At 39.9% G+C, this 27,038-nt stretch overlaps 2 protein-coding genes across 2 annotated transcripts in view; one reads left to right on the forward strand and one right to left on the reverse strand.

Annotated features, from left to right (window-relative positions):
• Positions 1-229: 229 nt before the first annotated feature.
• Positions 230-7,844, reverse strand: hsd17b3 (hydroxysteroid (17-beta) dehydrogenase 3). The gene is made up of 11 exons (XM_072433901.1): positions 7,546-7,844; positions 3,185-3,231; positions 3,029-3,104; positions 2,618-2,725; positions 2,476-2,543; positions 1,653-1,697; positions 1,331-1,365; positions 1,169-1,250; positions 1,024-1,089; positions 415-564; positions 230-337 (listed from the first exon to the last, which is right to left on the reverse strand). The coding sequence occupies exons 1-11, from the start codon at positions 7,694-7,696 to the stop codon at positions 230-232; spliced, it is 936 nt and encodes a 311-aa protein (XP_072290002.1). The 5' UTR covers positions 7,697-7,844.
• A 2,039-nt stretch (positions 7,845-9,883) lies between these two features.
• Positions 9,884-27,038, forward strand: part of ipo11 (importin 11) — a 194,003-nt gene continuing 176,848 nt past the window's right edge. Inside the window, exons 1-3 of the mRNA XM_072432530.1 lie at positions 9,884-9,964; positions 13,065-13,214; positions 16,588-16,688. Coding sequence (XP_072288631.1) covers positions 13,077-13,214; positions 16,588-16,688 — 239 coding nt within the window. The 5' untranslated portion in view covers positions 9,884-9,964; positions 13,065-13,076. The remainder of the gene's footprint in view (positions 9,965-13,064; positions 13,215-16,587; positions 16,689-27,038) is intronic.

Raw genomic sequence — 27,038 nt, forward strand, 5'->3', positions numbered from 1 at the left:
AATTTGGTGTAAGAAAAATACATTGAATTGAAATTGAATTGAAAAGTATTTTCTTGCTTACTACGTTCACATAAATATCATCTTAAATGTTGTCTTTTGTGTCAGAACAGATCAAAAAGCTTGTGTGGCCTATGCAATGAAACTTACATGATGATGAGATACAAACAAAACAAAATGATACAATGAAAAATGTAAGCCACAAGATTTATATTGTACATTTTTATAGTTCTTATGGTGTTTTGTGTTTATTAAGTTCTCTCTTCACATATTTGAGTATAGTTGTTTGCATGGTCTCAGAGAAGAGCAACCTGTGGAGAATTGTTTGCAGAAACCATCCCTGTAAGTTAAAGCATATAACAATTACAGAGGCATGAGTCAATTTGCATAAGCGTAACACATTAACATAACGCTTACCACCAGTGTGTGGCTGACGCTCCCATATATTCTGTCTCCAGATCGGAGGTACAGCAGAGAGGTGTTCACAAAGTCCTCCGGGGACAGGACAAAGAAGTTGGTCGTCTGGTAATAAGTCATCCGAGTGGAGATGCTGAACGGAGCAATAGCCTCAAGAAGAAGAAGAAGAAGAAGAACGTTTATATCTCTATTTTTGTCATTTTTATGCAAACTATGTTCTAAAATTCTAGCTAATTGTTGGTTTAAGCTCATTTTTTAGTAGTTATTTATGTTTATTTTTATGATTACATATTTCTATTCTCCTGCTGTGTTTGAACTGTGCATTGCAACACTATTTTAGATTAAAAGTGAACTACGCAACGTTTTTTGGTGGGTGGCCAACCACTTTTTTTGTCCCACTATGGTGCAACAAGTTCAAGAACAGGTGAATAGAAACATGCAATAACAAAATCAAGATAATCAACATAAATATAGAAAAATATAAAAACTGATCAAACTGTACAATAAGTGTCAGGTAAAGTTAAAAATATAGTAATTTTAAAATGTATTTCATTGACCACCAGGGGCCTCGAGCAACTACAGTCAATACAAACATATGGGGAAAATTACCTGTATGATTATTCCTTTATCTTTGTATTCAGCTTGAAGAGCTTGAGAAAACCTATCAACAAAGACCTGTAGATGTGCAAACACACAGTACATGTAAAAAAAAACACTGGTGTTCAAACTGAATTTATTAGCATTACCTCCTCACCTTTGAGGCTGAATACAATGAGTAGAGAGGACATGGAACAGAAGCCACACCCGATGAGATGTTGACTATAACACCTTTACCCCTGTCAAGCAAAAAGTGAACACATCAGGGAAGTGGAGACACTTCCAGAGACAAATATTGAATTATTATTTAGTTAAAAACCTGTGCACCATTCCAGGTAAAATAATTTTACACATCTAGAAGAAAATAGCATTGCAATTAATTAAGAATGTATATTTGGTTTTGTATTACTTATATCACTGTTTTCCATTGATTCCAGGAAGACTAGTCTCATTTCAATGATTTACTCTTTAATCACTGTGGAGTATAAATGCCAATTATTGCCTATATTTAATCTTTGACCAGTATAGTTGCTTTTAATTGGTTACGATCATACATTAGGCAACAAAGTGCAATTTTGTGCCAATCTTGTTTTTAAATGACCATAGTCTCATCAATGGGAGATGTTGTATTCAAACCTTACCTTAACCATAGTCTTCACGTTACAGTTTATTATTTTTGGAATTATCTGAAATATAAAAAGACAGATGAGTTTAATGCTACTCAATATTATCTGTAACTTCATTAATCATTAAAGGTGCATTTAGTAACTTTTCTGGTCTGGAATACCTTCTTGTCTCCATGGTTCTGGATTCCTTAATATTTTTTTTGTAACTTTTATTTGAATCAAAGTAGCAATAATAGAAAAAAGCAGAGCAGCAAAAATATAAAATGAATAAATATAAAGAATGAAAATTAAGAATACAAGAGGACATTGATTCATAATATTGATGAATTCATATAAATAGATATATTGTGTTGTATATTTTAAGGCACTATAAAGTTTTAGCAATTTCATGGAATTATATCAGTTTATTACTGAAAGCGATTAGGCTTTACTTTAAAGCTGGGCACCTGATTTCCAAACTGCAAAAGGAGGAAGTAGATATTAAAATCCATCTAACTTTAGAACAGCTTTTTTGGACCACCCAAACACAGCCAGTCAGAGTTCTGCTGTCGGCTCTTTCTTAAGAAGAATAATGAGAAAATGAGACCACTGTAATTAAAAAAAATAAATAAATAAATAAATATATATATATATATATTTCTTTATTTATTTCTTTATTTTTAATTACAGTGGTCTCATTTTGTCACACTATTTGAGGGCAAAGACAAAAATGTACTCAATTATAACAAAAAGCTGACCTGCGCATGCTTTTATGCCTGATCAACATCTTGTGGACAAAGAAGTGGTGTATCCTCGAACAGAAAAGTGACATAGTGCCCCTTTGACTGTTTTCCAATACCTGGTCAAGGTTTGGAGCAGCCAAGAACTTGCAGGGTAGAGTACTCACTAGCATACCCACGTTATTGACTAAAGGAATACAATTATATAGGTCATTATACTGTGTATGTTTGTTTTGTGTGTTTTGTTGGAAAAAGTCTCACCCAAAACTCCAATGTTCATGTCCTTCAGTTCATCCTCAATGCAATTAAAGTCGTCTTCTTTAGTGAAGTCAGCGACAATGACTTTGACTTTCCTGCCGGTGGATTCACCTGCAGAGATACAAGCAGCAATTTATCCTCAAGAAAGAGTAAAGTCACTTTAAATATTATTACTAAAGTAGAAGTTAGAAGTAATATAATTAATGAAAATAAGAAAAAAACATTTGGAGACACTTCTACTTGAGCACTGAGTAAAGGTTGGAACATAAAATCGGAGAAAACATTAAATGATCTCCAAATTCAGATAGGATATATAGAATAGATATATAAATTACAAAAAAAACAACTATCTGACTGCAAGAATCATTTAATATTATCAACATAAAGACAGTGGGAAGAGTCACCGAAACTTACCAATCTCTTTTGCCACTTTGTCCAATTTATATTTGGTTCTGCTCATGATCACCACATTCATCCCGTGCTTTGCCAACTGTTCAGATGAAAATAATAGTAATGTACATCTATTGCATCCACATAAATAACATTGCTTTTAGTTTTCTAAATACTTACTGCAACCGCATACTGCCGTCCTATCCCATCCGAGGCACCAGTCACAACTGAAACACAATGGAGGAAACTCTGTCACTGAATAGTTGCAATGTCTCTTGTGAACACTAGGGGACTCTATCCAAAAACCTGCTCCTCAGCTCTGCTCTGCTCACACATCCAGGATTGTGTGCAGGACCCATTCCACCATTGCTCTTATCACACTGTCCTGATCCAATTACACTGTGTTCCTTGCTGTTCTCTTCTCCCCCAGGACCAACTTTAATGGACATTTCAAAACAGTCTGACTTTATTTGCTTTACATGGCCAAGGTCTGTGGAAGTGCGCTGGACAGATGGTGTGGGTTAAACTGTAATTGTGAGAGTACAAATAGTTACTGCTAAAAACATTTTGGTACTGTTTCTAAAGTATATACATTTCAGCTTCAAATTGAAGATTAGATAACTAAATTGTTTTTTGTAGGCATTATTATTATGGTTTAATATCATTACCAAAAACAGGTATTCATGAAGTAGTGTTCAGTTTAATTCAGAAAACTCTATTCCGTAGGGACAATTCAGGCTACAGCCACTGATGGAAGTAATAACGATTACACGCAACATTTCACACAGGTCACAGTGACACCAGAAGGACATCAGGAGCTAGAGTTCCAAAAACTCTTCATTGGAGGGACAATGCAGGTTGCAGTCACTGATCGTAGTATAAAAAGATAACACATGGCATTTCACACAGGTCACAGTGACACAGGAAGCAAAGCAAAGCAAAAATAATAAATACACAGATCCACAGATTGCAAGGTGACGATCACAAATAAAATAAAATACAAACCATGACTATTCCCTGCTGCAGCCCTCGGTGTTTAAAAGTCTTGGCAGAGGTACAAGTATTGGCATATCCATTTGTTTCCTACTGGGTGCAAGGTAGCGCCTCCTGGAGGGCATAAGGGAGAGTCTCTCAGTGATGTGCCTTCTACGCTGCTCCGTGGACTTCAAATTTGGCATCTGCACACCTTTCATATTTTAACAGGTCTTTAATGTAGTCATTTGTTTGTCTTTGATCGGTGGCATGAAGCACAACAAGTTCCAGCAAGTAGATTCACCAGTGTTTTTGTAAAGCAGAAAGTGAAGATTAGTACAACCTCTTATGATCAAAGTTGGCACATGTCACTGCTGGAATATGTGCTAGTTTTTCTTTCTTCAAAATCATAATCCAACTTGATGGTTTATCATATCCAACACATGTCCTAGTAACTTTCTCTGGCCATTGTTTTACAGGTAATGTTTCAGGTCATAGTCCGACCGGTCTGGAACAGATGATACAGTATATAACAATGTTTTAATGAAAAGTTGTTGCGTATGACTTGAATTTCCAGACGTGCCAAGACAGATACCTGTACACAGCTTTACAAGTCTCTTATTTTTTTCTTTTCTTTTACAAAATTTTTTTATCAGAATGATGTGAGAGCAACAATTTGTGCCTTCTTTGAGAGGCAACTTGCTGTATCGCTCTGTCTCTGCATTTTGAATCTTTACAAATGTCTATAGACAAATCTTTGAAGTGAATTTGACGGTCCTGATTATGATCACTGAACAAAACCAGCGGTAACTATTGCGTGAGAAAAAATATTTTTTGCAAAATGATCTCAAAGCTTCCCACCGTTCAGGCAGTACTTGGCTCTTGTTCAATTTTGCCCACGCCAGTTCAATGTGGAACAGCTGAATTAAAAGCACTTATTCAGCTTGTGTGGGAAGAAAGAATGCAGGGAGACGGCAGGACTTCTTCGGCCTGGTACATACTGTTCTGATGGCTGCTTTCCTCTGTGCCGGAAAGGAATGAGAGTGGACTTGGGAAAGAAAGCGGATAGATCTGAGTGCTTAGTGTGGAAGAGAATGAGCTTTTATTTAAAATCACATCAGCAGGACCACCCATGAACAGAGAGGGCGCTCTACTGAGAGTGTATTCTTTAGTCAAGTCTATTCACAGCAGCACTTTTATTCCTTTATTTATTTTGTCCAGGCTTTATTGAGTGTCTGCGTGATGTCACGCAGACACTATATGTTCTTGTATTTCACGTATTTTTTATTATTATATTTTACATGATTTTCCATTTAGCCAGTTTCAACTCCTTAACGCTTCAACCGATTTCAACATGTTATACCTCATTATGATCGCTTTCACAGTAGTACGTGTGCTATTACTTTTGATATTTGAACAACTTGTACTTTTTGCAGAATTGTCGAATCTTCAAAAGTATTAGTTTTCCCCATTTAAAATGAATTTGGGCATTATGAGTGCGGAATTCTTTAGACTATTCTTTAGGCTTTATTCTTTAGAATTTTGTGACGGAGCCAGTCGAGCGAGAGAGAGAGAGAGAGAGAGAGAGAGAGAGAGAGAGAGAGAGAGAGAGAGAGAGAGAGAGAGAGAGAGAGAGAGAGAGAGGGAGAGGGAGGTAGACTTTATTCTTTAGTAGTTTGGGATCTCTGTCAACAACAGGTAAGATTATTTAGTTTTATATACATTGATGCAATATATGTACTCTAATTATATAATTGTATACTGAACGTGATTATGTAAAATAATCACGTTTATCGTGATTATAAATAAAGAGACTTTATTCTTCGCCTGTCCAGAGGCAGGAAAATAAAGAGGAGGAACTACAAAAATGGAGTGAGACTACAAGAATAAAGTCTAAAGAATAAAGCCTAAAGAATAAAGTCTAAAGAATAAAGAGAGGGAGGGAGAGGGAGAGAGGGAGGGTGGGAGAGGGGGAGAGGGGGAGATGGGTAGACTTTATTCTTTAGAATTTATTCTTTAGAATTTTGGGACGGAGCCAGTCGAGCGAGCGAGAGAGAGAGAGAGAGAGAGAGAGAGAGAGAGAGAGAGAGAGAGAGAGAGAGAGAGAGAGAGAGAGAGAGAGAGAGAGAGAGAGGGGAGAGAGAGGGGGGGAGAGGGAGAGTGAGGGGGAGAGGGAGGGAGAGAGAGAGGGAGGGAGAGAGAGAGGGAGGGAGAGAGAGAGAGAGAGGGAGGGAGAGGGGGAGAGGGAGGGAGAGAGAGAGGGAGGGAGAGAGAGAGAGAGAGGGAGGGAGAGGGGGAGAGGGAGGGAGAGAGAGAGGGAGGGAGAGGGAGAGATGCAGACACTCCAGCAATGGCTTCAGCGATGGCGGTTGGTAGCCAACTAAAAAGGTACATTTACGCTACCTACTGTAGTTGTACGTCTTCTGTAGTTGTACGTCTTCAAAGTATGTATTTTACACTATACCGTAAAAAGGCGGGAGAGATAGAGAGACGATGAGAGAGAGAAAGAGAGAAGGAGAGAAAAACCCCTCCAGGTTTTATAGGACAGGAATATCTTTGTATCATTGCTTTTTAACTCTCCGTTCTTATTTTGACATGAACGGATCGGTTATTCCGTCAGCCAAGCATGCCCATCAAAAACTGTGGGGAAATATAAAAAAAATAAATTAAGTTGTGGCTGGCCAGAGAGTTTGAGGAGATTAAGTGTGGCAACAGACATTCAGCAAATTAACAGTACCACCCCATGAACAGAGGGGGCGCTTTCCTTGGACCCCTGCAGCTGCCCTTTTGCACAAGTGGTCCTGCATCCTGAGCTGATCAATTCACAGCAACAGTCTTCTTTCTTAATGTGGCATTTGTGCTGCAGCTGAGACCACCACACAGCACACAGCGTTAGTTTTCATTTGACATGTGTATGTTATCACTTGTACATCAGCATGTTTGCAAAAAATATTGACTTTTATTTAACCAGGAAAGTCCCACTAAGATTTAGCATCTCTTTTTCAAAAGTCCTCAAGGGGACGAGTCTATTGTACACGTTTTTAGTGGCAGTGGAAACCGAAGCGCCTGGAGGAATGCAAACACAGGGAGAACATGCACACTCCATACAGAAAGCCCCACGCTGTCCGGGAGTGGAACCCAGGACCTACTCGCTGTGAGGCGAGAGTGCTAACCGCTGCACTACTAAATATGAGTGAAAAACACAGACAAATAACAGAACACACTTGATTTTAAATAGTAATAATACTTTCATGATCAAACGTTGCCTTAAGGGTGTGTCACTGTCTTGTCACAATAGGTAAGAACTCACACGGCAAGAAAATGCAATTATCCAGCCAATTTAAGAACAGGATAAACATCTTCATTTGTTTTGTCACTGCCAGAAGTGCAGCAGCGTGGAGTAGCACAGACAAATCCTGGCTTCACCACTTGCAGCCTAAATCTCACATTAGGATGGAATGGATTCAACCAAAATAGCTGATGTTACAAAAGTAATTACATTATTACTGTGAACTAAGAGGTGTAAATGTTTGTTATGAACAGATTATGGCACATTTCCACACACTCACCTGCCCACTCTCCCATCGAGGTGAAGAAAGACTTTGGGAGAGGAAACCACAGTTTAGGAAAAAGCATCTTGCAGGAAAGTATCAGTTTTACTCCAAAGTAAACGACCACTGCAGCACCCAGAGAAATGCATGAGAGCTCCCAGAAGTCCATGCTGCAAACTGAGAACAAGGAGCAGATCAATAGCTGCGCACTCTGGAGGAAAGTTTAGTGGAGCAGGAATTCTTTATAAAAAAAAGTGAGTGACTATGAGGACACTCCCATTTGGATTACACACATGCACTGCAGTACGCGCACGCACAAATCAACAATTTAAACCAATAGGTTGTTCTTGTTCAAAGTTCAACATGGCAGTTAGTGATGCACCATCACTGACACAAACCCCGTCCCCATATTTAAAGGGAAAAGTCCCATTTTTAGGTGTTTTTTTCCTGTCCTATTTCTAAAAGAGTGGATTTCACCAACATTAGCTTGGTAAACACAGACAAAACCAAACTAAACAGCAATAAGTGCACATTTAAGTTTATTTAAAAAAGAGAGTAGAAAAAAGAGTAGGGCTAGGATTATATGCTTTTGTCGATGTCATGGAATCAGACATACACCAATGCTATTCCTTAACACATAGAGAACACAATTCAACTTAGAATATGAAACGACACAGAAATATCAGACATTTGTGTGGCATGCTTGGGAGAAAACGCGGGGACTGATCACGCAGACTGTTGTAAGCAGCCTGCGTGATCCTCCTGCGTCTCACCCCGTTTTTTCCCATGCTGGTTGGTTTTATTAGATATTCTGGAATAGGCGGGTCACATTTCTCATTGGTCAGCTTCACATCAAGGCACTTGTTTTACTGGTATTTTTCCTAGAGATCAAGCCTTGGGCAAACATTACCCAAACTCCTCTGAGCTGTTACACCCCCCCTGGGGCAACATTTTTTATGACACCTTCACAAACGAACAACTGCAGTTTGTCACACATATGATAATGACATCAATATGACTAATGATGCAGATAATATATCACTATTATGCAGATAAAATACATCACAAAAATATAATCATATATTCACATTTTATCACAGTCGATAGATCAAGTCAAGTCAAACTTTTTTTTAACCCGCAGTTGACCAAAGTGCTGAATAGAGGCACTGATCATTTCAAAAGGGACTAATACAATATTTACTGTGATTTCAATGTATTCCAATACACAGTATATTGTGTTGTGTACTTTTTTATTGTAATACAGTAGTATTGTATTAAATGATTAAGAACTGCAATCATTTGCCCTTAATAAAGCAGCAAAGCTGATATTAACAATACTGATGGCAACAATGGTTTGTCTGTAACTTAGTCACAAACATATATGTACATGTAACATAAAACACAAGAAATGTAGAGGATCAATGTAACTTAAAATTATCAAGTTATTTTCTACTTTGGACCAAAGTCTTATTTAGGTTTAGGCGTGACCCAATGAGGTAAAAGCTTAGATTCCCGCCTTTGGAAGATTTGAATCAGCCAGTTTCTTCTGCATAAAGACAGTGACAGTGAGTATCAATTTGATGTCATTCAGTTAATCACAATATACTGTTCTATTGGTATATTCTGTTTGTCTTTTACCTTAAAATACATTTTTGCCAGTGTTAAAGGGTGTTTTCTTTCTTTAGTGATCACTCTGTAAATAATTACTTTGGAATATATTAATATTTTAATAAAACCCCTATTGACAGTAAGTAAAAAAAATAGATTGAAATAAACACATTTATTTGATAATGGGTGTTTTTGTCTCCATGGCGATATTCTCTTTGCCTGAGCATTCTACCATGTGACATTATCCATGTTTGGTAACTGGCACAGTGAAACATCCTATAGAACAGATACATTTTTCAACACAAATATAATACAGATGTAACAGAGGACAATTAATAAGGGTACTTTACAAGACAGGATTACTATATTTTGATTGCAAGCACACGTTTTCTGCAGGGCAGAAAACCAAAAAGTGAATACAACTCATGGTGATAGGTCCGTATAATAATATAATAGATCCATTGGTCCATGACTCAAGCACTGACAGGGAAAATGTGTCTCTAACAATTCATTGTGTATCTCAATAAGACAATAAGAATTGATAATGAATGGCCTACTGGTAAGTTTTATGTTGAAGTTGGCATTACCTTAGTACAAATTGAAAGGTTTGATTTTTTTTGAACATACGTTTGCATTACATACACTACATCTGGTGGATGTAATACTACATTTACTTAATCACTACATTTAACACTAAATTGGATCATAAAACCACGAATAGACTTGAGAGAACTTCAAAATACGTCATCATTGTGCGACCGCTGTTGTGTACGCGCCAATCCTAAAGCGTGTTTGACAGAGATTTTCATTTATCTGCCCCGGCTCTCAGGTGAGTGGGATTTAATATTTATTTTGGGACAGAATAGTACAGCTATACAAGATAGATTCAATCCATGAGCATCATCATGTGTCGGTCACGCAATTCTGCTTTACTGTAGCTTCCGTGCTAGCTCAAAGTTAGCTTTGATGTTTCTGCAAAGCGAGCAACCAACGACAGCACGTCCCAGTGACATTTTCCTCATCTTTTTGCTTGTCTCCACTGTAAGAGACTGCACTGTCCGTCTAAATGCTACAGAAAACTACAGCATATCTCCAGCTGTAATGTTATTAAGGTCATTTCAATTGCACAGTGACAACCTACTTTTAAAACTGACTCACTTAATTGTATTGTTTTAAAACATTTCCCATTAGTTATATGTACAGACAGCAGTTTGAGTTTTAAGGCTGTTTGAGAGTCTGAGCCTGACATGCCTGTAGGTCAACACAACCGGTCAGAACAGATGCATTTGAGTGACATGTTCCAGGTGATGCTGTCATGAGCACAAGTTATAGTTGATCTGTAGTTGTTGTAGTGCAGTTGTTTATAACCTGATGAAGGTGTCACGTTTTCTCTGCTCATCTCTGACTTGAAGCTAACGTATAGGTGTAGGCCATGCTAGCTGTAACGCCCCAGAGCCAGATGTTTGGAATATTGTATGCATTATTGTATTATGTATGCATTAAATAAAATAAATGTGAAAATGTGGAAATGGTTTTACATGCATTAATAGCAGTCGTTCAGGCAGTGGTGGAAAGAGGACTGCAATTAAAAGTACATGAGCAAAAATATACTCGATAACAAATACTGCTGCTAGAAATATGACTTTCTGGTAAAAGTACACATAAAAATACTACTGGCACTAGTTACCAGTTTAATTTGAGTTGCATTTGGGGTCATTTATTTTATACGGAACTATCTGAATCAAGTTGTTTTAATCCACAATGTGCATATTCACTGAGCTCTGGCCAGTCAGTGCAGGTGATGCAGTCTTTGTGTTGTTATTCCAGTTTGTAGGTTTAGAAAGAAATTAACTGAGCTGTACTCACTGAGTCAAATTAATTTTATATGTAAATAATTACGATAACATAGATTACATTTACTTTATTTATTAAAAGTACACACACAGGTTAAAACATCTACTCAAAAGGTACAAGTACCACTAAAATCTACTCAATTGCAGTAAGGTGAGGATTTGTAATTGGTTACTTTCCACTGCGTTTAGGTCTTTATTGGGTTTTGTGTATGAAAAGGTGCTGTTTAAATATTAAAAACACTAAATTGATGCTCTTCTCTCTGGTGTGCGACTGGAGCCACAGTATTCATGTTCCAGTTAATATCACCACAAGATGAAACGATATTTTGGGGCTCAGTATTTATTGTGTGTAGCCTTTCTGTATGTACAGTAGTGGGAAAAAATGTCAGTAATTCTTTTCTAATATTGTATGATTTAATTGTGACTATTGTGTGACTTGTTATTGTGACTTAAGAGTGGTTGAATAATTAACTCGTGTTGTAACACTCATTATAAGTACTTTGTCTTTCATTCTGCCATTTATTTGTTGCAGCTTATGTTAAAAAAAAGGTAATTTAGAAAAGGGTTTACTAGGAATATCCTGCTTGCTAGTGTTATGTATTTGTTTCAATATTATTGTTTATCATAATATGATATTATTTTGTGTCACAATACATCACACTTCAAGGCCTAGTATTCATGTATACCCAAAATGTATTGCAATTGTTTGGTCACAATATATTTGTTACTAATGGTGATCACTGTGAACCAAAGGATTTGTCTCTAAACCAGGGTGTCCAAACTTTTCAAATTCAAACGCATTTAATAGTGTTTTGACAGAGCCACTGCACCTATAAGAAGGCTTTTAAGTGGTAGAATGACATTTGCAGTAAATAGTACTGCCTATGATCGTTTGGGTCAATTTAGTAGGAGGTCTGAGGGCCGCATATGGCCCTCGGGCCATAATTTAGTTCTGACACATGCTCTAAACTGTATATTCCTTGTATTGTAGACTATAGTTCCTCCACCACTCCTCACAGCACTGTTGTGTTGCCGCTGTAGAATAAATGATCAGATTTTTATTAAACAAATTCATCTCAGTTGTGTTACAACAGTGTAGTCATCTGCAGCCTAAATCTCAGCTTTATAGAACAAGTAAAACACTGCAGTAGATGGCCTCTAGGTGGCAGCCTGACACTATCTTTGGGCTGTGAAGATTCAGGTTTGTTGTCAGACTTACCGTCATTATTAAGTCAGTTTGCTCATTAGACAACCAGGAAGAGGAGGGAGTCATGAATGATGATGAAAATCTAATTATTTCTTTAACCAGCAGTTAAATGTTTCATATTGGGAAATGTAGGAATTTACAAGAAACTTTGAGCTTTGGCAATGAAATAATCTCGAGAGGCATATAATTGTAGTCTTTAATTGTCCCATGATGAATTACTTTGTCCTATTTGTATTCTTCACCTCCTATAATTAAGATGTTATTGGTAAGTTATAGTAAAGTTCAGTGCGTCACCAGAGTAACCCAAAGGGAACTTGTGCGTTACCGGGCACGATTTAATCCGATGTGGTTTTGTTGAAGGGACATACTGTGTCTTTGTGGTCTTCCGTTCAGTTTTCATTTTTCAGTGTTTTCTTACTGGTCCTGCAGTATAATAATTCTGGGTTTGAGCTCATTGCTGCAGTGACAATTCCAACCCTGTGTTTGAGGCTGTGCTTTGAAACGCTGCAGTCATCGTGTGGGAAGTACAAACACCTTTGCACCTGTGAAACAGATCCTTGGGCTCCGACCTGATGACAGCCAGCGTAAGCTGTGCCCTGCTTTATTTAGATGAGTTGCCTCCTTCTCCTCAGCTCTGTCAATTATTTCCTAGCTCCATGAACTAGAATATAAATTGTAAAAAGGGTTCGAGACAGACAAAGCAAAAAGGTTTGCATTTTTGACATATCTTTCCAAATTAATTCTTTGCGTTTGCTCTCAGTCAATGTTTTCTTCTTGGTTTGTGTCTGAAAGTGTTCTGCAGCAGGATTCACTCTTGCACTACTTTTCCTTCCATAGAAAAGTCTACATGAAATATCTGTTTTCTGCAGATATACCCAGCCATGGACATGGACAGTGCCAGCTCAGTGGTGCTGCAGGCTTTGACCCAGGCCACCAGTCAGGACACAGCTGTGCTGAAGCCAGCCGAGGAGCAGTTGAGGCAGTGGGAAACGCAGCCTGGCTTCTACTCGGTGCTCCTGGTGAGTGACTGATCACACTTAACTCCACTTTATGTTACCCAACATCATGCGGTCTAAGATCTATTTTTACTTTTAAGTTTAAGTTTAGGTGTAGTTTCAGTTGTTAAATGTTTACATCACAAATTGACATTCACCATCTAAACCAAAGCTTCCAAAGTCACATCACAATCATCACGTTTTTAAAGCCTTTGATTATTTGGCCTCAATGTCAGTACTATAAAATACTAAAAAAGATTTTACAGTCTGTAAGAAAGTTACCACTTGATTCAATCTTAACCAAATGCACAAACCTATTCAGCACTTATAGTACGATACCAATTCCTTCCTTCCTTTTTATTATGGTCAAATTTGGGATCACAAGTGAGCCTTTTAGTGGGCTGAAGTCAGATCTATATCAGGGGTTCCCAAACTCTTTGCCTTGGTGGGCCAAAAGTATAATACACATTAGCATATCATCTGCAAAAAATATTTATGATTAAATTGTTGGGTCTTTCCTGATACAACTGAAATCTTAGCCCCATCGCGGAACATTGTGCCAAGTTTTGCCCAAAGGTCTCATGGGTGAGTGAGTGTGCCTTGAGGGTAGAAAAGTGTATGTAAATATGAGCATTTTACACTGAAGTTTCTAAACTTCTAAACCGCCTGTATTATCACTCTTGGCCTAATCCAGGCTCCGTCTGTCTTTGCAAACACAACCTCATGATATAAAAGTGTCTGCATTTAGGATCAGCTCAACACCTCTTTTAGACTGAACAACGAACGATACTCTTGACATTACAATAAGACAAAGGAGGGCAAATAAATATGAAATATGAAAGAATTGCAGGCAGGCAGTTTGATTGATTGATTTTCGTTAGAATAAAACTAAAGCGTTTCTACATTCATTCAGTTGTTTACCTTTACCCGTTCCTTCACATCTTGCTTTACCCATTTCCAGAGCTTTGTATCGATCTATACTATACAATAGAATGACATTTGCTCAGTTTATTATTTGTCAGGAATAGTTTAGCTACAAAACAATAACCAGTGTCTAGGAAAGAGATTATATTAAGAAATAAATCATGAAAGGCACAAAATGGAAAGGTCTGATGGTGTATTTCTCCCAGCAGCCCATATTACCGCCAAATATATTATAAAAAGTGTTCCACAGGTTAAATGTTCAGAGCTGTAAATCATTGAACACGATTTAATAGAGTGCCAGAATGATAAAAAATGAATCGATATTGTGGCCCATCGAATCGTGGATCGATGGTCGAACACTGGATCTCTGCATTTCTGTTATCAACCTGACCTGAGATCATCAAGTACCCCTGTTTGGGAAACATTTGAACCTTACTGAAAATGAACAAACTTATAATGGTGCTTACCTCTTTGGCATAGTCTACCCCTGCAATTAATCTGTAAAATAAAATCTTAATTGCTTAGTTAGTTCGTTTGCTCATTTGACAACCCCAGTATCATATTACTTCATTGAAATTCTATTGCATTCTTAATGTCTCTATTAAAAGCCGGAATGAAACGCTTATCTATTTAAATGGGGGTCTGAAAATTATTTTGCGAGCCAAGATTTCCATCTCTTATATTACTGCGCCCTTAGCTTTAAGTTGCCCAATGACTTTGAAAGTACATTTAAGTTATGGCAGTGCTTAATAAAACTCAATCACTTTGTAATCACAAAGTTAACAGAATACAAAACTATAATGTTTTTATATTTTTTGTTTCTCAACTATAATTGTTTTTGCAATCTAATATAAATGTGCCAGAATCTCCATCTAAATGTCTTAGGATAGGTAGGAGAATTATTGCACAACCTTTTCAGATTTTTGACTAGACTTGGGCAAAATACTGAATTCTATTGAGAATTTTAATTGATTTGCGCATTGCCATATATATGGTTGGGAGCACTGACTTTACAGTGATTTACATTCATATTGGGATGTTGTGGTAACTGCAATGTTGCTATGATCACTTAAACCACTTAAGGGGCTCAAGTGACCTCGGTAACTGCATTTGACATTTTTATGAAGTTTCACACAAATGCCTGTTTAATGATGAACTATGTTTAAAGATAAGATAATCCCTTATTTAAGATAAGATAATCCTTTATTAGACATATGGTTTTCACACCATATGTCTTTAAAAAAACTTTCACCATCTTCTGCCATCAGACTCGGCTCAAATTTTGGTTGCCCACCTTCGATGCTGTGGCTTTAAATGAATCTCATCAATTACCATAGTCAATAAATACACAGCACAGACGTAAGCGTGCAGGTGTGCATGACTGAGCATTCTACACAAACAGCACAGTGTTTAACATAAGCCTACATCGGCCCAAACAAAGCACAGTGTATCAGCTTCCCAATAAAGAAGAACTGATGGTCCAGAGTTGCCCTTATATCCACCCGAAAACACAAAGCCTGCACGCTGTGCGTAAATCCACGTCACAGTCTGTTGTCAGCCAAAATAGACAGCACTTGGCTTTATTAATCATCCTCCTCCTCGGTCACGGTGAAAGCGTAAACCACAAGTTAATGCAGCATGTTGAAATCCAGTGAGAAGATGCGGCCATAATCCTCCGTCCATAAAAGTGTAGTAAAAGCAAGGATGTGCTGTGCATCAGTTCCGTATATGTGGAAAACAAAAGTGAAACTTAACTCTGTGAGCTGATGCCAGGCTGGTTTATTTGCATATCTGTATGAGTTATAATAATAAATGATATTACAGCTTTTCAGGATGGGTGGATGGAGGATGACAATTTTTGCATAATTTTGGCTATTTATGTTCAGAGACAATACTGTCACTTATGCCTGGTGTTATTATTTGATGCTATAATTAAAGTTCAACCTCAGTTGACATGCTTTATTATGGGCCTATAGGCCACACCGCATACACCGCAAACCATGTTGCTGAGGCACACAAAGCTACCGCAACAGCCCTAGTGGGAATGGCATTCCAAAGCCCTAAACTCAACCTCCACTAAACCTATTACAAACCTTAACCTTACCCTAATTGTGAAATAAGATATTGTTAAAAAATATTATTTGCTAGAAAAATACTAAAGTTAGAACGCTGCTCCGCCCCCTGAACAAAATGCCAAACTTTTATGCAAAGTGGAGATAAGTTTCCCCCCCCAAATCCCCATAGCAATAATTCTTGTTTCAAAGGTAGCAGTAGATCACCATTCATAATGTGTTGTCCATTTATCCATAACCACCCAATACTGCAATAAAGCTGTGTAATCCCTCTTTTTTTCCAAGAGTGTTCCATTGTTCTTAATATCGTTTTTATTGTAAAGAGAATATAACATTAAAATATTATTTTAAAGGAGGAGGTAATTTATCATTGCACACTAATCTGCTCTCTCTTTTCACAGAATATTGTCAACAACCACATGCTGGACGTAAATGTCAGGTGGCTGGCTGTGCTGTACTTCAAAAATGGGATTGACAGATACTGGAGAAGAGTGGCGCCGCAGTAAGTAGCATCCACACTGGCCCCTCATATTTCTGTATCAGCTCCTTTCACTTCTTATCTGTGTTCTCCCCAGCCTTTGTCTTCTCTATCCATTCATCAGGGCTAATCTCCTTCAGGCGTCTCCAGGTTTTATAACCCTATTTTTGCACAAACGTAGCCACATTTACTTTGGTGGATTTTGGCATTCTGCAGTTGTACCAAAAATGCACGTCTTATTTCCTGATTGAGATTTTGTCTTAGTGTTTAGTTACCTGACTCATTTGTTTTAATGCAATCTCATTTTTGTTGGAGTATCCTCGTAACGATATTCACGATAGTATTATGTCAACCCGACAGAAAGTCTGTAAACTTCTTCAAGTTTACTTATTAGACAAATGTGAAATGTCTGTGAAATCGATCACAAAAATGAATTCTTCGAAAGTTTAGAACACAACTTTTTAGATTTAAATGCTTAATCATCACAATTTTTTAAGGCGGCACAAAATATCGTTTGTAATTAAAACAAGATTGCAATTTGAGTTGGCGCGGTAATCAAATACTAAAGGCTGCAATTATTTCAATACAATAGATAGATCTGTAAAGAATAACAAATCCTGTCTGTTTATTGACACATGTTGTTTTACAAGTTTTACAAACATGTTCTGAAATATAGTACACTATTATTAGTTTAGCAGTTCTTATTTCAGTCTTTTCTCAATTGTCTAAAGCTCCTGAATGTGTTTACTATGGTGTACTCTGAATAAAATGTTTTATGGCCTTAAAAACATGAACTCGTACTGCATGCAAAGTTTCCTCTCCACTGATCTGACACGTAACTTGGCTTAGAGCTATGTTAGCTATGTCTAAAGAGATACCGTGGAACCTTTTTGGCATAGCAAGAACATGTTGATGGAGACAAGCAGGTGGCTGGTTCTTCCCCAGAAAAGAGACATACTGCACCTTGACCTTTTAACCCCAAAAACATTTATTTTATACAATTTTGTTTTTATTTAAATACCATACTGACCAAATGTAACCATTTTAATAAAGCTGTAATTTAGAATTATTTTTGTACCTGCTTAATAATAATGATAATGAAAAACTAGCCCCAAGCGGCAATAACCGGCCCTTGCCAAGCCACCGCCACGACCCATTTTTCCCTTTATTGAATCCGTGGCGCTATCGCGTCTTCTCCACTTTGCTTTACAAAAGAAAAATTCGCACTCGAAGATGCACGTCCACATTTCAAAATACCTCCTCCAAAATATGTTAAGACGAATGTAAAAGCCTGGGACAAACTACTATTTGAATCGCAAACTACGCAATCGTCAATGGTGAATTACTGAGCTTCATTTGGTATGCCGCAAAACGCAGCAGAAAACATGGACGGATAATTTTTAATGGTCCTGTCCTGAAGAGGAGTCTCGCCAAATTTAAGGTTAATTGGGCTAACGCCCGAAGAGATCTTCTACTGAAAGTGTTTTTCAGACTTCCTATAAGTGATCTGTTCTTCTGTATCTACCTCTGTATCTACCTGCGTTGCACCAATGAAATTTCCCCATGTGGGACAATAAAGGAATATCTTATCTTATCTTATCTTATATATTTGTATAAAGTGTAAGCATGTTCAAATTTCAGAGATTTGGCAATTTTCCCATAACATGGGAGGTTTCTGTCATCGCACACACGCTTTCCTACGTCATGTTGTGGGTCCCTGGTCACTGACGGGCACTTGTTATTTTTGTGTTATTGGCCCTCTACACAATAATAATGTTAAATGTTATATGCACGGAAGGTGCATGAGTTGGGGAACGTATTCTTGAGCTACTTAGCGCAAACGTGCACTTTACATGGGGATGACAACCAACTAATTGGCCTCTCGCCAGCTTGTGGCGCTCGGGCCTAATAAAAATTAGGGGAAATACTGTAAAGTACTGTCAGTTGGTTAATAATATTCCAGATGTTGAATAGATTACCTAATGAACTGTTTTAATTAATCGATTCATCTATCAAAGTTGCTTCAGCTCTACATTTTACATCTAGCAAATATGTTATTTTTTACAGTATGTTTTTGACTACTGTTGGCAATGAATATTATGTGAAAATGTTTTGGATTTGTTGGTATTTCTCAGTAATCGTGGATCATCTGACAGTACTTGTGCTTGTTTGCTGCATTAATTTAATACACAGAGGATCAGCGCCATATGAGAAAGATTGAATGAAATATATAATTTTTTTTTAAAAGCACTGATTCATTGTAATGAATTATGCCTGGTTTCTTATTCTTATAGAATTTACTATTCTTTAGGTTCTTTAGGTTTTATTCTTTAGGCTTTATTCTTTAGACTTTTCTTATTCTTTAGGCTTTGTTCTTTAGGCTTTGTTCTTTAGGCTTTATTCTTTAGGCTTTATTCTTTAGGCTTTATTCTTTAGGCTTTATTCTTTAGGCTTTATTCTTTAGACTTTATTCTTTAGACTTTATTCTTTAGGCTTTATTCTTTCTGCCTCAACTATGGTATTTTTGACCCCCCTGAACATCAAAAGCCAATCAAACTCTGAAAAATGAAGTCGAAAGAATAAAGTCTGGCAGTAATGCAACACTTAAAACAACAACAACAACAACAACAACCACAACATAAGTCCCGGGTCACCGAGGCTCTCTTCTCCCTTTTTTCCTGCTCAGGTCTGCATTCAGCACGATCTTGCAATTTGTCAGGCCAAACCAGGCTTTTAGATAGTATTCGAAAACACCCGGTCCAAATAATTTTGTCCGGGGTACGGGGGCTTAAAAAATGTCCAATATGCCAAGCCAATATGCTCAGGTCTGCATTCAGCTGCGCTTTTTGTGACGCTTTTACAAAATAAAGTGGCGCTTTTAAAGTCGTCTGATGTTATGCCGAGCGCCGTAAACAAGCGCTGTAATTTACGCCAGACGGTGCTCTGCGTGTGCGGAGATCACCATGTGGGACCGCACGCCTCTAGTATCATATTGACTTTCCATACTCTCGCACCGCCTGCGCCGTGCGGCCGTGCGTGATCACATTCCGCCACTTAGGAGCGGCGTATCGCGCCATATTTTACCTGTATTTGGCCACACAAAAAAGTGTGATCTGCTTTTGAAAGGGATGCCTTGGTTCCTTCTTCCGTTTCATTCTGTCAACTTAAGTTGAAGTGTCTCAATTGACAGATAAGATAAGATAAGATAAGATATTCCTTTATTGTCCACACATGGGGAAATTTCATTGATAAAAATAACCTTGTGCAAATCCAGCGCGCCTTACCTATTTCGGTGATCTTCATCAATTTAATGAGGTTTTGATTACATTCTGTCAAAGTGCGCAAAAAAACGTGTAGGTTCGGCATTCTCCAGATCAAGGCTCGGCAGCCAATCAGAGCCAACCAAGCACACAAACTTTGTCAACCAATCAGCGCGCAGCATGCAAATTTTCACTTGTAAACAGTAAGCTGTCATGGTGGACTATCGTCAAACGCTTCACGGCTCGATTTAATGATAATATTCCCTTTTTTTCTAAGATTTATTAATAAAAATGACTCCGTCCTTGCACTCGAAAATGCACGTCCACATTTCAAAATACCCCGTTCAAAATATGGTAAGACGAACGGCTATCTAAAAGCCTGGGACAAACTACTTTTTGAATTGCAAATCGTCAACGGTGAATTACGTTGTTTGGTATGCCGCAAAATGCAGCAGAAAACATGGATAACTTTTAATGATCCAGTCAGGGCGGGAAGGCGGTCGCACGGGAGGCGAGCTGTCATTGCGGCTACCGCTTCCTTAATATTTACTTTATTCCTGTATTTTCAGTTACATTTTTTAATCTTCTGGTTTCTGGGGTTTTCAGAAGCTCTGTGCTTTGGGTGTTCACTCACACATTTGGGCCTCGCTGACCGCGTTAGAAAAGTTCAGTTGCAAGCCTCGAAATAACGGGTCGGACATGGTCAATGACTGACCGGAAAAATCAGTTTTGACCGACTCAAAAATAAAGTCTCCGGACAGACTAGATTAAACTCATCACGTTGTCTGATTTTATTAGCCGTTGGGACGTGCATTTTGTTAGATATATGTATTATTATACCAATATAATTTTTATTTTTTTACCTCTAAATGGGAAATTCATGGGTATTTACACATTTTCACATAAGATAAGATAAGATATTCCTTTATTGTCCCACATGGGGAAATTTCATTGGTGCAACGCAGGTAGATACAGAGGTAGATACAGAAGAACAGATCACTTATAGGAAGTCTGAAAAACACTTTCAGTAGAAGATCTCCTATAAATAAATAAAAAACTCCCATAGACAATTAAATAAATAAATACATAAATACCATTGCATGTGATCACGACAGTAATTGCACATGAATATGTGTCACGACAGCACATAGATTGCACATGAATGTCACAGTAATTGCAAGGCAAGGCAAGTTTATTTGTAGAGCACATTTCATACACAAGGCAATTCAAAGTGCTTCACAGCAGGAAAAATGCATTCAAATCACAAAGAAATTACAGAAATACAATAAAATTAACTAAATTAAAAATTATCAATCCAACTGATTTTCTAAACTAATAAAATCACAAACAAAAGAGAAGAGTGCAAAGAAAAAATCCTTTTAGTCATATGCGCAGCTAAACAAAACAGTTTTTAGCTTAGATTTGAACATTGTCAGAGTAGAAGCCTGTCTCACATCTTCAGGAAGACTGTTCCAGATTTTAGCTGCATAAAACTGAAACGCAGATTCCCCATGTTTTGTCCTGACTCTGGGCACCAGCAGGAGGCCGGTCCCTGAGGTCCTCAGAGTCCGAGATGGTTCATATGGCACTAACATATCCAAGATGTACTTTGGTGCTAGGCCATGGAGAGACTTGTACACAAGCAGAGCTGCTTTAAAGTCTATTCTCTGAGCCACAGGGAGCCAGTGCAGAGACCTGAGAACAGGACTAATGTGATCATACTTCCTGGTTCTAGTCAGGACCCGAGCAGCAGCGTTCTGGATGTACTGCAGCTATTTTACAGCTCGTTTGGAGAGACCAGTGAGCAGGCCGTTACAGTAGTCTAATCTACTGGAGACAAACGCGTGGATAAGTCTCTCTAAATCTGGTTTTGACACTATATTTAGATGGTAAAAAGCTGCTGATGTTATTGATTTGACGTGGCTATTAAAGTTCAAGTCTGAGTCCATTATTACCCCCAGATTTCTAATTTGGTTTGCACATGAATTGCACATGAATTCCAACAGCAATTGCACATATGACATAATTGCACATCAGTATTAGGTTAGGTCAGTATTGCGAGTGTTCAGTACTATCAGTGTTGGTTATAAAGTCTGACAGCAGCAGGAAGGAAAGACCTGCGAAACCTTTCCTTCACACAGCGAGGGTGGATCAGTCTCTCACTGAAGCTGCTCTCCAGAGCGGACAGAGTGTCCTGCATGGGGTGACACTCATGGTCCAGCATAGATGTGAATCTAGTCAGGACCCTCCTGTCCCCCACCTCCTGCACCAAGTCCAGAGCACAGCCCAGGACGGAGCTGGACTTCTTGATGACTCTGTCCAGCCTCTTCCTCTCCCTCTCTGTGATGCTGCTGCTCCAGCAGGCCACACCGTACAGGAGGGCTGATGCCACCACAGAGTTGTAGAAGGTCTTCAGGAGTGGCCCTGTCACTCCAAAAGACCTGAGTCTCCTCAGGAGGTAGAGCCGACTCTGGCTCTTCCTGTACAGTGCGTCTGTGTTATGAGTCCAGTCCAGTTTGTGGTTCAGATGAACACCCAGGTACTTGTATGAGTCCACTCTCTCAATGTCCCTTCCCTGGATGTTCACTGGTGAGGGGGCAGTGGGATGGCGTCTGCGGAAATCCACCACCATCTCCTTGGTCTTCCCCGCGTTGATGAGGAGGTGGTTCCACTGACACCAGTCCACAAAGTCCTGCGCCAGTCCTCTGTACTCCGCGTCATCGTCGTCCGTGATGAGTCCGATGATGGCAGAGTCGTCAGAGAACTTCTGCAGGACACAGCTGTCCGTGTCATGTCTGAAGTCTGCAGTGTAAAGGGTGAAGAGAAAGGGCGCGAGGACAGTGCCCTGGGGCGCCCCCACACTGCAGGTCCGAGTGTCAGACACACAGTTCCGGGCTCTCACAAACTGGGGTCGGTCTGTGAGGTAGTCCAGGATCCACTCTGCCAGGTCATACTCCACACCAGCCGTCTCCAGCTTGTCCCTCAGGAGCAGCGGCTGGATGGTGTTGAAGGCGCTGGAAAGATCGAAGAACAGAATCCTCACAGAGCTGCCAGGCTTTTCCAGGTGAGAGAGAAAGCGGTGCAGCAGGGAGATGACGGCGTCCTCCACTCCGATGCCAGGCCGATATGCAAACTGCAGCGGGTCCATGGCTGAGCTCACGGTGGAGCGGAGATGGTCCAGGACTAGGCGCTCCAGTGTCTTCATCAGGTGGGACGTGAGAGCCACTGGCCTGAAGCTGTTGAGGTCTTTGGGGCGCGGTGTCTTAGGCACAGGTACCAGACAGGAGGTCTTCCAGACCTGTGGTACCACCCTCAGCTTCAGGCTCATGTTGAAGACATGCTCCATAACTCCACACAGTTCATCTGCGCACGACTTAAGGAGCCTGGGGCTGATGCCGTCAGGTCCTGCTGCCTTCCTCACTTTAATCCTCTTCAGCTCACTCCTCACCTGTGCTACTGTGACAGTCAGTGGTTGGCAGGGGGACTGTGTGCTGGGGGGATGGGTGAGTCCAGGCGAAGTGGGGAGCTGATGGTCCGGGGCAGTTAAGCGAAGAGGAACAGATGCAGGGCATTGTCCAGCTGTGGAAGAGGGAGCATGCAGCTGTGCAGGGGGATGGGCGGGTGACCGATCAAACCTCAAGAAGTGAGCATTTAAATCATTCACCCACTGTAGATCCCCCTCTGTCTGGGCAGGGGGGATTTTGAAGCCCGAGATGGTTTTCAGGCTCCTCCACACTCCCTGAATGTTCTTCTGCTGCAGCTGCTCCTCCATCCTCCTCTTGTAGCCGGCTTCAGCCTGCCTGATCTTCCTCCTCAGCTCCTTCTGCACAGTCCTCAGCTCCTCCTTGTTCCCTGACCTGAAGGCTCTCTTCTTCTCCTTCAGCAGAGCCTTCAGTTCACGGTTAATCCATGGCTTGTTGTTTGGAAAACACCGCACCGTCCGGGAGGGAACAATGTTCTCAAAACAGAAGTTGATGTAGTCCGTGATGCACTCTGTGATGGTGTTGATGTCCTCCCCATGTGTGTCATAAAGCTCAGTCCAGACAGTGGTGCTGAAGCAGTCCCTCAGAGCCTCCTCGCTCTCAGCAGACCACATCCTCACCTCACGGGACACCACAGGCTGCCTGCGCACGATGGGTTCATACACAGGCCTCAGATGTACAAGGTTGTGGTCCGAGCTGCCCAGGGGAGGGAGGGGGGAAGAGGAATAAGCCTCCTTGGTGTTGGCAAAAAACAAGTCCAATGTTCTATTGTTCCTGGTGGGGCAGGTAACATACTGGGTGTATGTTGGTAGAACAGAAGAGGGAGAAGCGTGGTTAAAGTCACCAGAGACGAGGAAGAGAGCCTGTGGGTGCTGTGTTTGCAGCCTACAAGTGCAGGAGAGCAGTGCTTCACAAGCATTTTCAGCCATGGCAGACGGGGCCACATAGACTGCGATCAAAATCACATGTGAGAACTCCCGGGAAAGATAATATGGCCTCATGCCAATAGCCAATAGTTCAATATCCCAATATAATTATAATATAACAATATACATTGTTTTTAGCATTTATAATAGGTATTAGTGGCCTACAAAACATCAAAATGTATGTTTTAGGATCATAGGAGCTAAAATTGTAATAAAACAGTTTACATATTTGGATCACTTGTTCCAAATATACTTTTTGATACAAAAAGGTCAACAGCACCAAAAGGCCTGTTCCCAGAGATTTGAAACTTTACACAGTTGTTGTCAACAAGATAAACATCATGTACTGTGAACAGCATAAGCACACAATGTAGTACCGTATTTTCAGCACTATAAGGCGCACGTAAATGTCTTTAACGTCCTCAAAAGCCGTCCGTGCGCTTAATAGTCCGGTGCGCATAACATATGGTTTATTTCTGGTTGTGCTTACTGACCGCGAAGATATTTTGTGTGGTACACAGTGTATAAAGAAGATTTGGGACGTGAGATGCGATGCGCGACTAGAGTTACAGTACTCCGGAATCGGAAGTCCCAACAACATGTGTGCAAAGCATTCTGGGAATAGTAGTCTTCTGCTACACGCGGCGCATGCGAAACTTTGTCAAAACGTAAACGACATTTTCAGTCAGGCACAACGCAGACACCTACCGGTAAATGAAGGACCCCAAGAATTTTGTCCCAAGATGGCTACTACCAAGAGACCATTGGAACTCTTAATTTAGCGCATTTCTTGTGATAATATATCAGTCAACTGTGGTCAGAGGCCGGAAGGCAGGAAGGCCGGAATCATAACTGAACTGCCGAGTGGATCCGAGATGCGGCATCACATGACCAAAGAGATTTTAGCACGGAGCACTATCGGCGTTTTGGCTGCTTTTACCATTATGCGCCCCAGCAGACATTAAACCGGGACACACGGGACAAAGTCTGTGCGAAGCCAGGACAAATGCACCGGAACACGGGACGTAAACAATCGGGGCTGTCCCAGGTAAATCAGGACGTCTGGTCATAGCTATGCGGGATGTACTTCAGCTGCATTTGAAGGATTTGATGACGAGGAATGAAAAGAAAAAGTGAGTGTATTGTGTTGTATTGTACGTGTTGCAACTGAACGAGGCTGGGAGTTGTTGTGGATATGCTAACTGTCTTTTAGCGATATCAGACTGTGTTGTATTTTACGTGTTGCAACTGAACGAGGCTGGGAGTTGTTGTGAATACGCTAACGTGTCTTTTAGCGGTAGCAGAGTGTGTTCTATGTTTGTATTTTACCTGTTTACAAGTGATCTTGACTGAGAATTGATTTGGATATGCTAACGTGTCTGTTAGCGATAGCAGAGTGTGTTTTGATGTTGAACAATGTTGATCTGAATGAGTTGAACGCGTTTAATAAAGCTCAACTGACTTTTTGTTTATCTTATGCGCTTTATCGTCCGGTGCGCTTTATGTATGGACCAGTACACATGGTACACAGATAGCTGATGGTGCGCTTAATAATCCGGTGCGCCTTTTCGTGCGCAAAATACGGTATGTCATGCTCAGGACCATTACAAATTGACAATATTCAGGCGAGACTAAAAAAAGGATGTTTTGTTTTATGTTTGGGCCTCTGTAGTGACAGTTCTGAAGCCCTGACAGTGTTCATATGCACATCTGCAGGAACTAGAAGGCCTAAGCTTTCTAATGATGCATCACACTCGCATGTGGAGCGTAAGATCCTCTTGTAATAAGCACAGGCATTTGGGTATGTCCAACCATTGTGCACAGGGCGAAATAGGTAGATGGTACCCGGTTAAAGCATTCGGTTACCAAGGCGGTTGCTTTGGCGTTTTCTCGGGTTTGGCCGAATTACCTCGTGACATTTTTTTGTCATTGGTTAAAACTTGCAGTCCAGACTTCGTTGTGAAAAAATGAAAGCTATAGTCCACTTATTAACAAACTTTGCAGCCCATCTTTAACCACTGGACTTCTGGGCAACACTCAGGGAAAGCTATTTTTATAAAAAATATAAATTAATCTAGACTTGTCGACGTCAGACCTCCGTCTTTTTTAACATACAGAAGTCCTTTTAGACTTGATCTGAAGCAAATGGACAACAGACTAACATGTTGCCGTAAAAAAAAGTAGTTTGCATTTTTATTATTTCCTTAAAGGCGCAATGGACGATTTTTCGGCGTTTTGAGAACGCAGGCAGAAGTGCGCATGCGCACTCCCCGTGCGGACTGATACAACACACACATGCTTTTGTTTATTAGCGCAACGGATCGCATCCGTTCTCTCGTCTCCCGTAGATTTCCGTCTCTTATGAGTCAACTCGAACAGTCCATCTCCGTCCTAATTTTGTCCCGTACACTGAGGGAACTATATTATGATAGATCAATGCGCTTAGACACGCGGAACCGTGCTGCTCTCGGGGGACGAGCCGCACGCGGCTGCAGGTGAGCGGTAGGTGCGTTTTAAGATTGATACGTGGCAGGACTAATCGGCCGTCTACGCCACGAAATAAGAAAAAATGGTCCATTCAACCTTTAAAGTCGGGCGGTGTTGCATAGCGTGTCGTGCCTGGATGTTTTAACGTTTCCTCCCAGTGTGAAAAAAATTTGCCTTTTATAGACTTTTAGGTGACCAGGCTTACATAGATTAGCATAA

The sequence above is a fragment of the Eucyclogobius newberryi genome, unplaced genomic scaffold (assembly GCF_026437365.1).
Source record: "Eucyclogobius newberryi isolate DKJ021-1_F unplaced genomic scaffold, fEucNew1.0.hap1 SCAF_6, whole genome shotgun sequence".
In the NCBI taxonomy this organism is placed as follows: domain Eukaryota; kingdom Metazoa; phylum Chordata; class Actinopteri; order Gobiiformes; family Gobiidae; genus Eucyclogobius; species Eucyclogobius newberryi.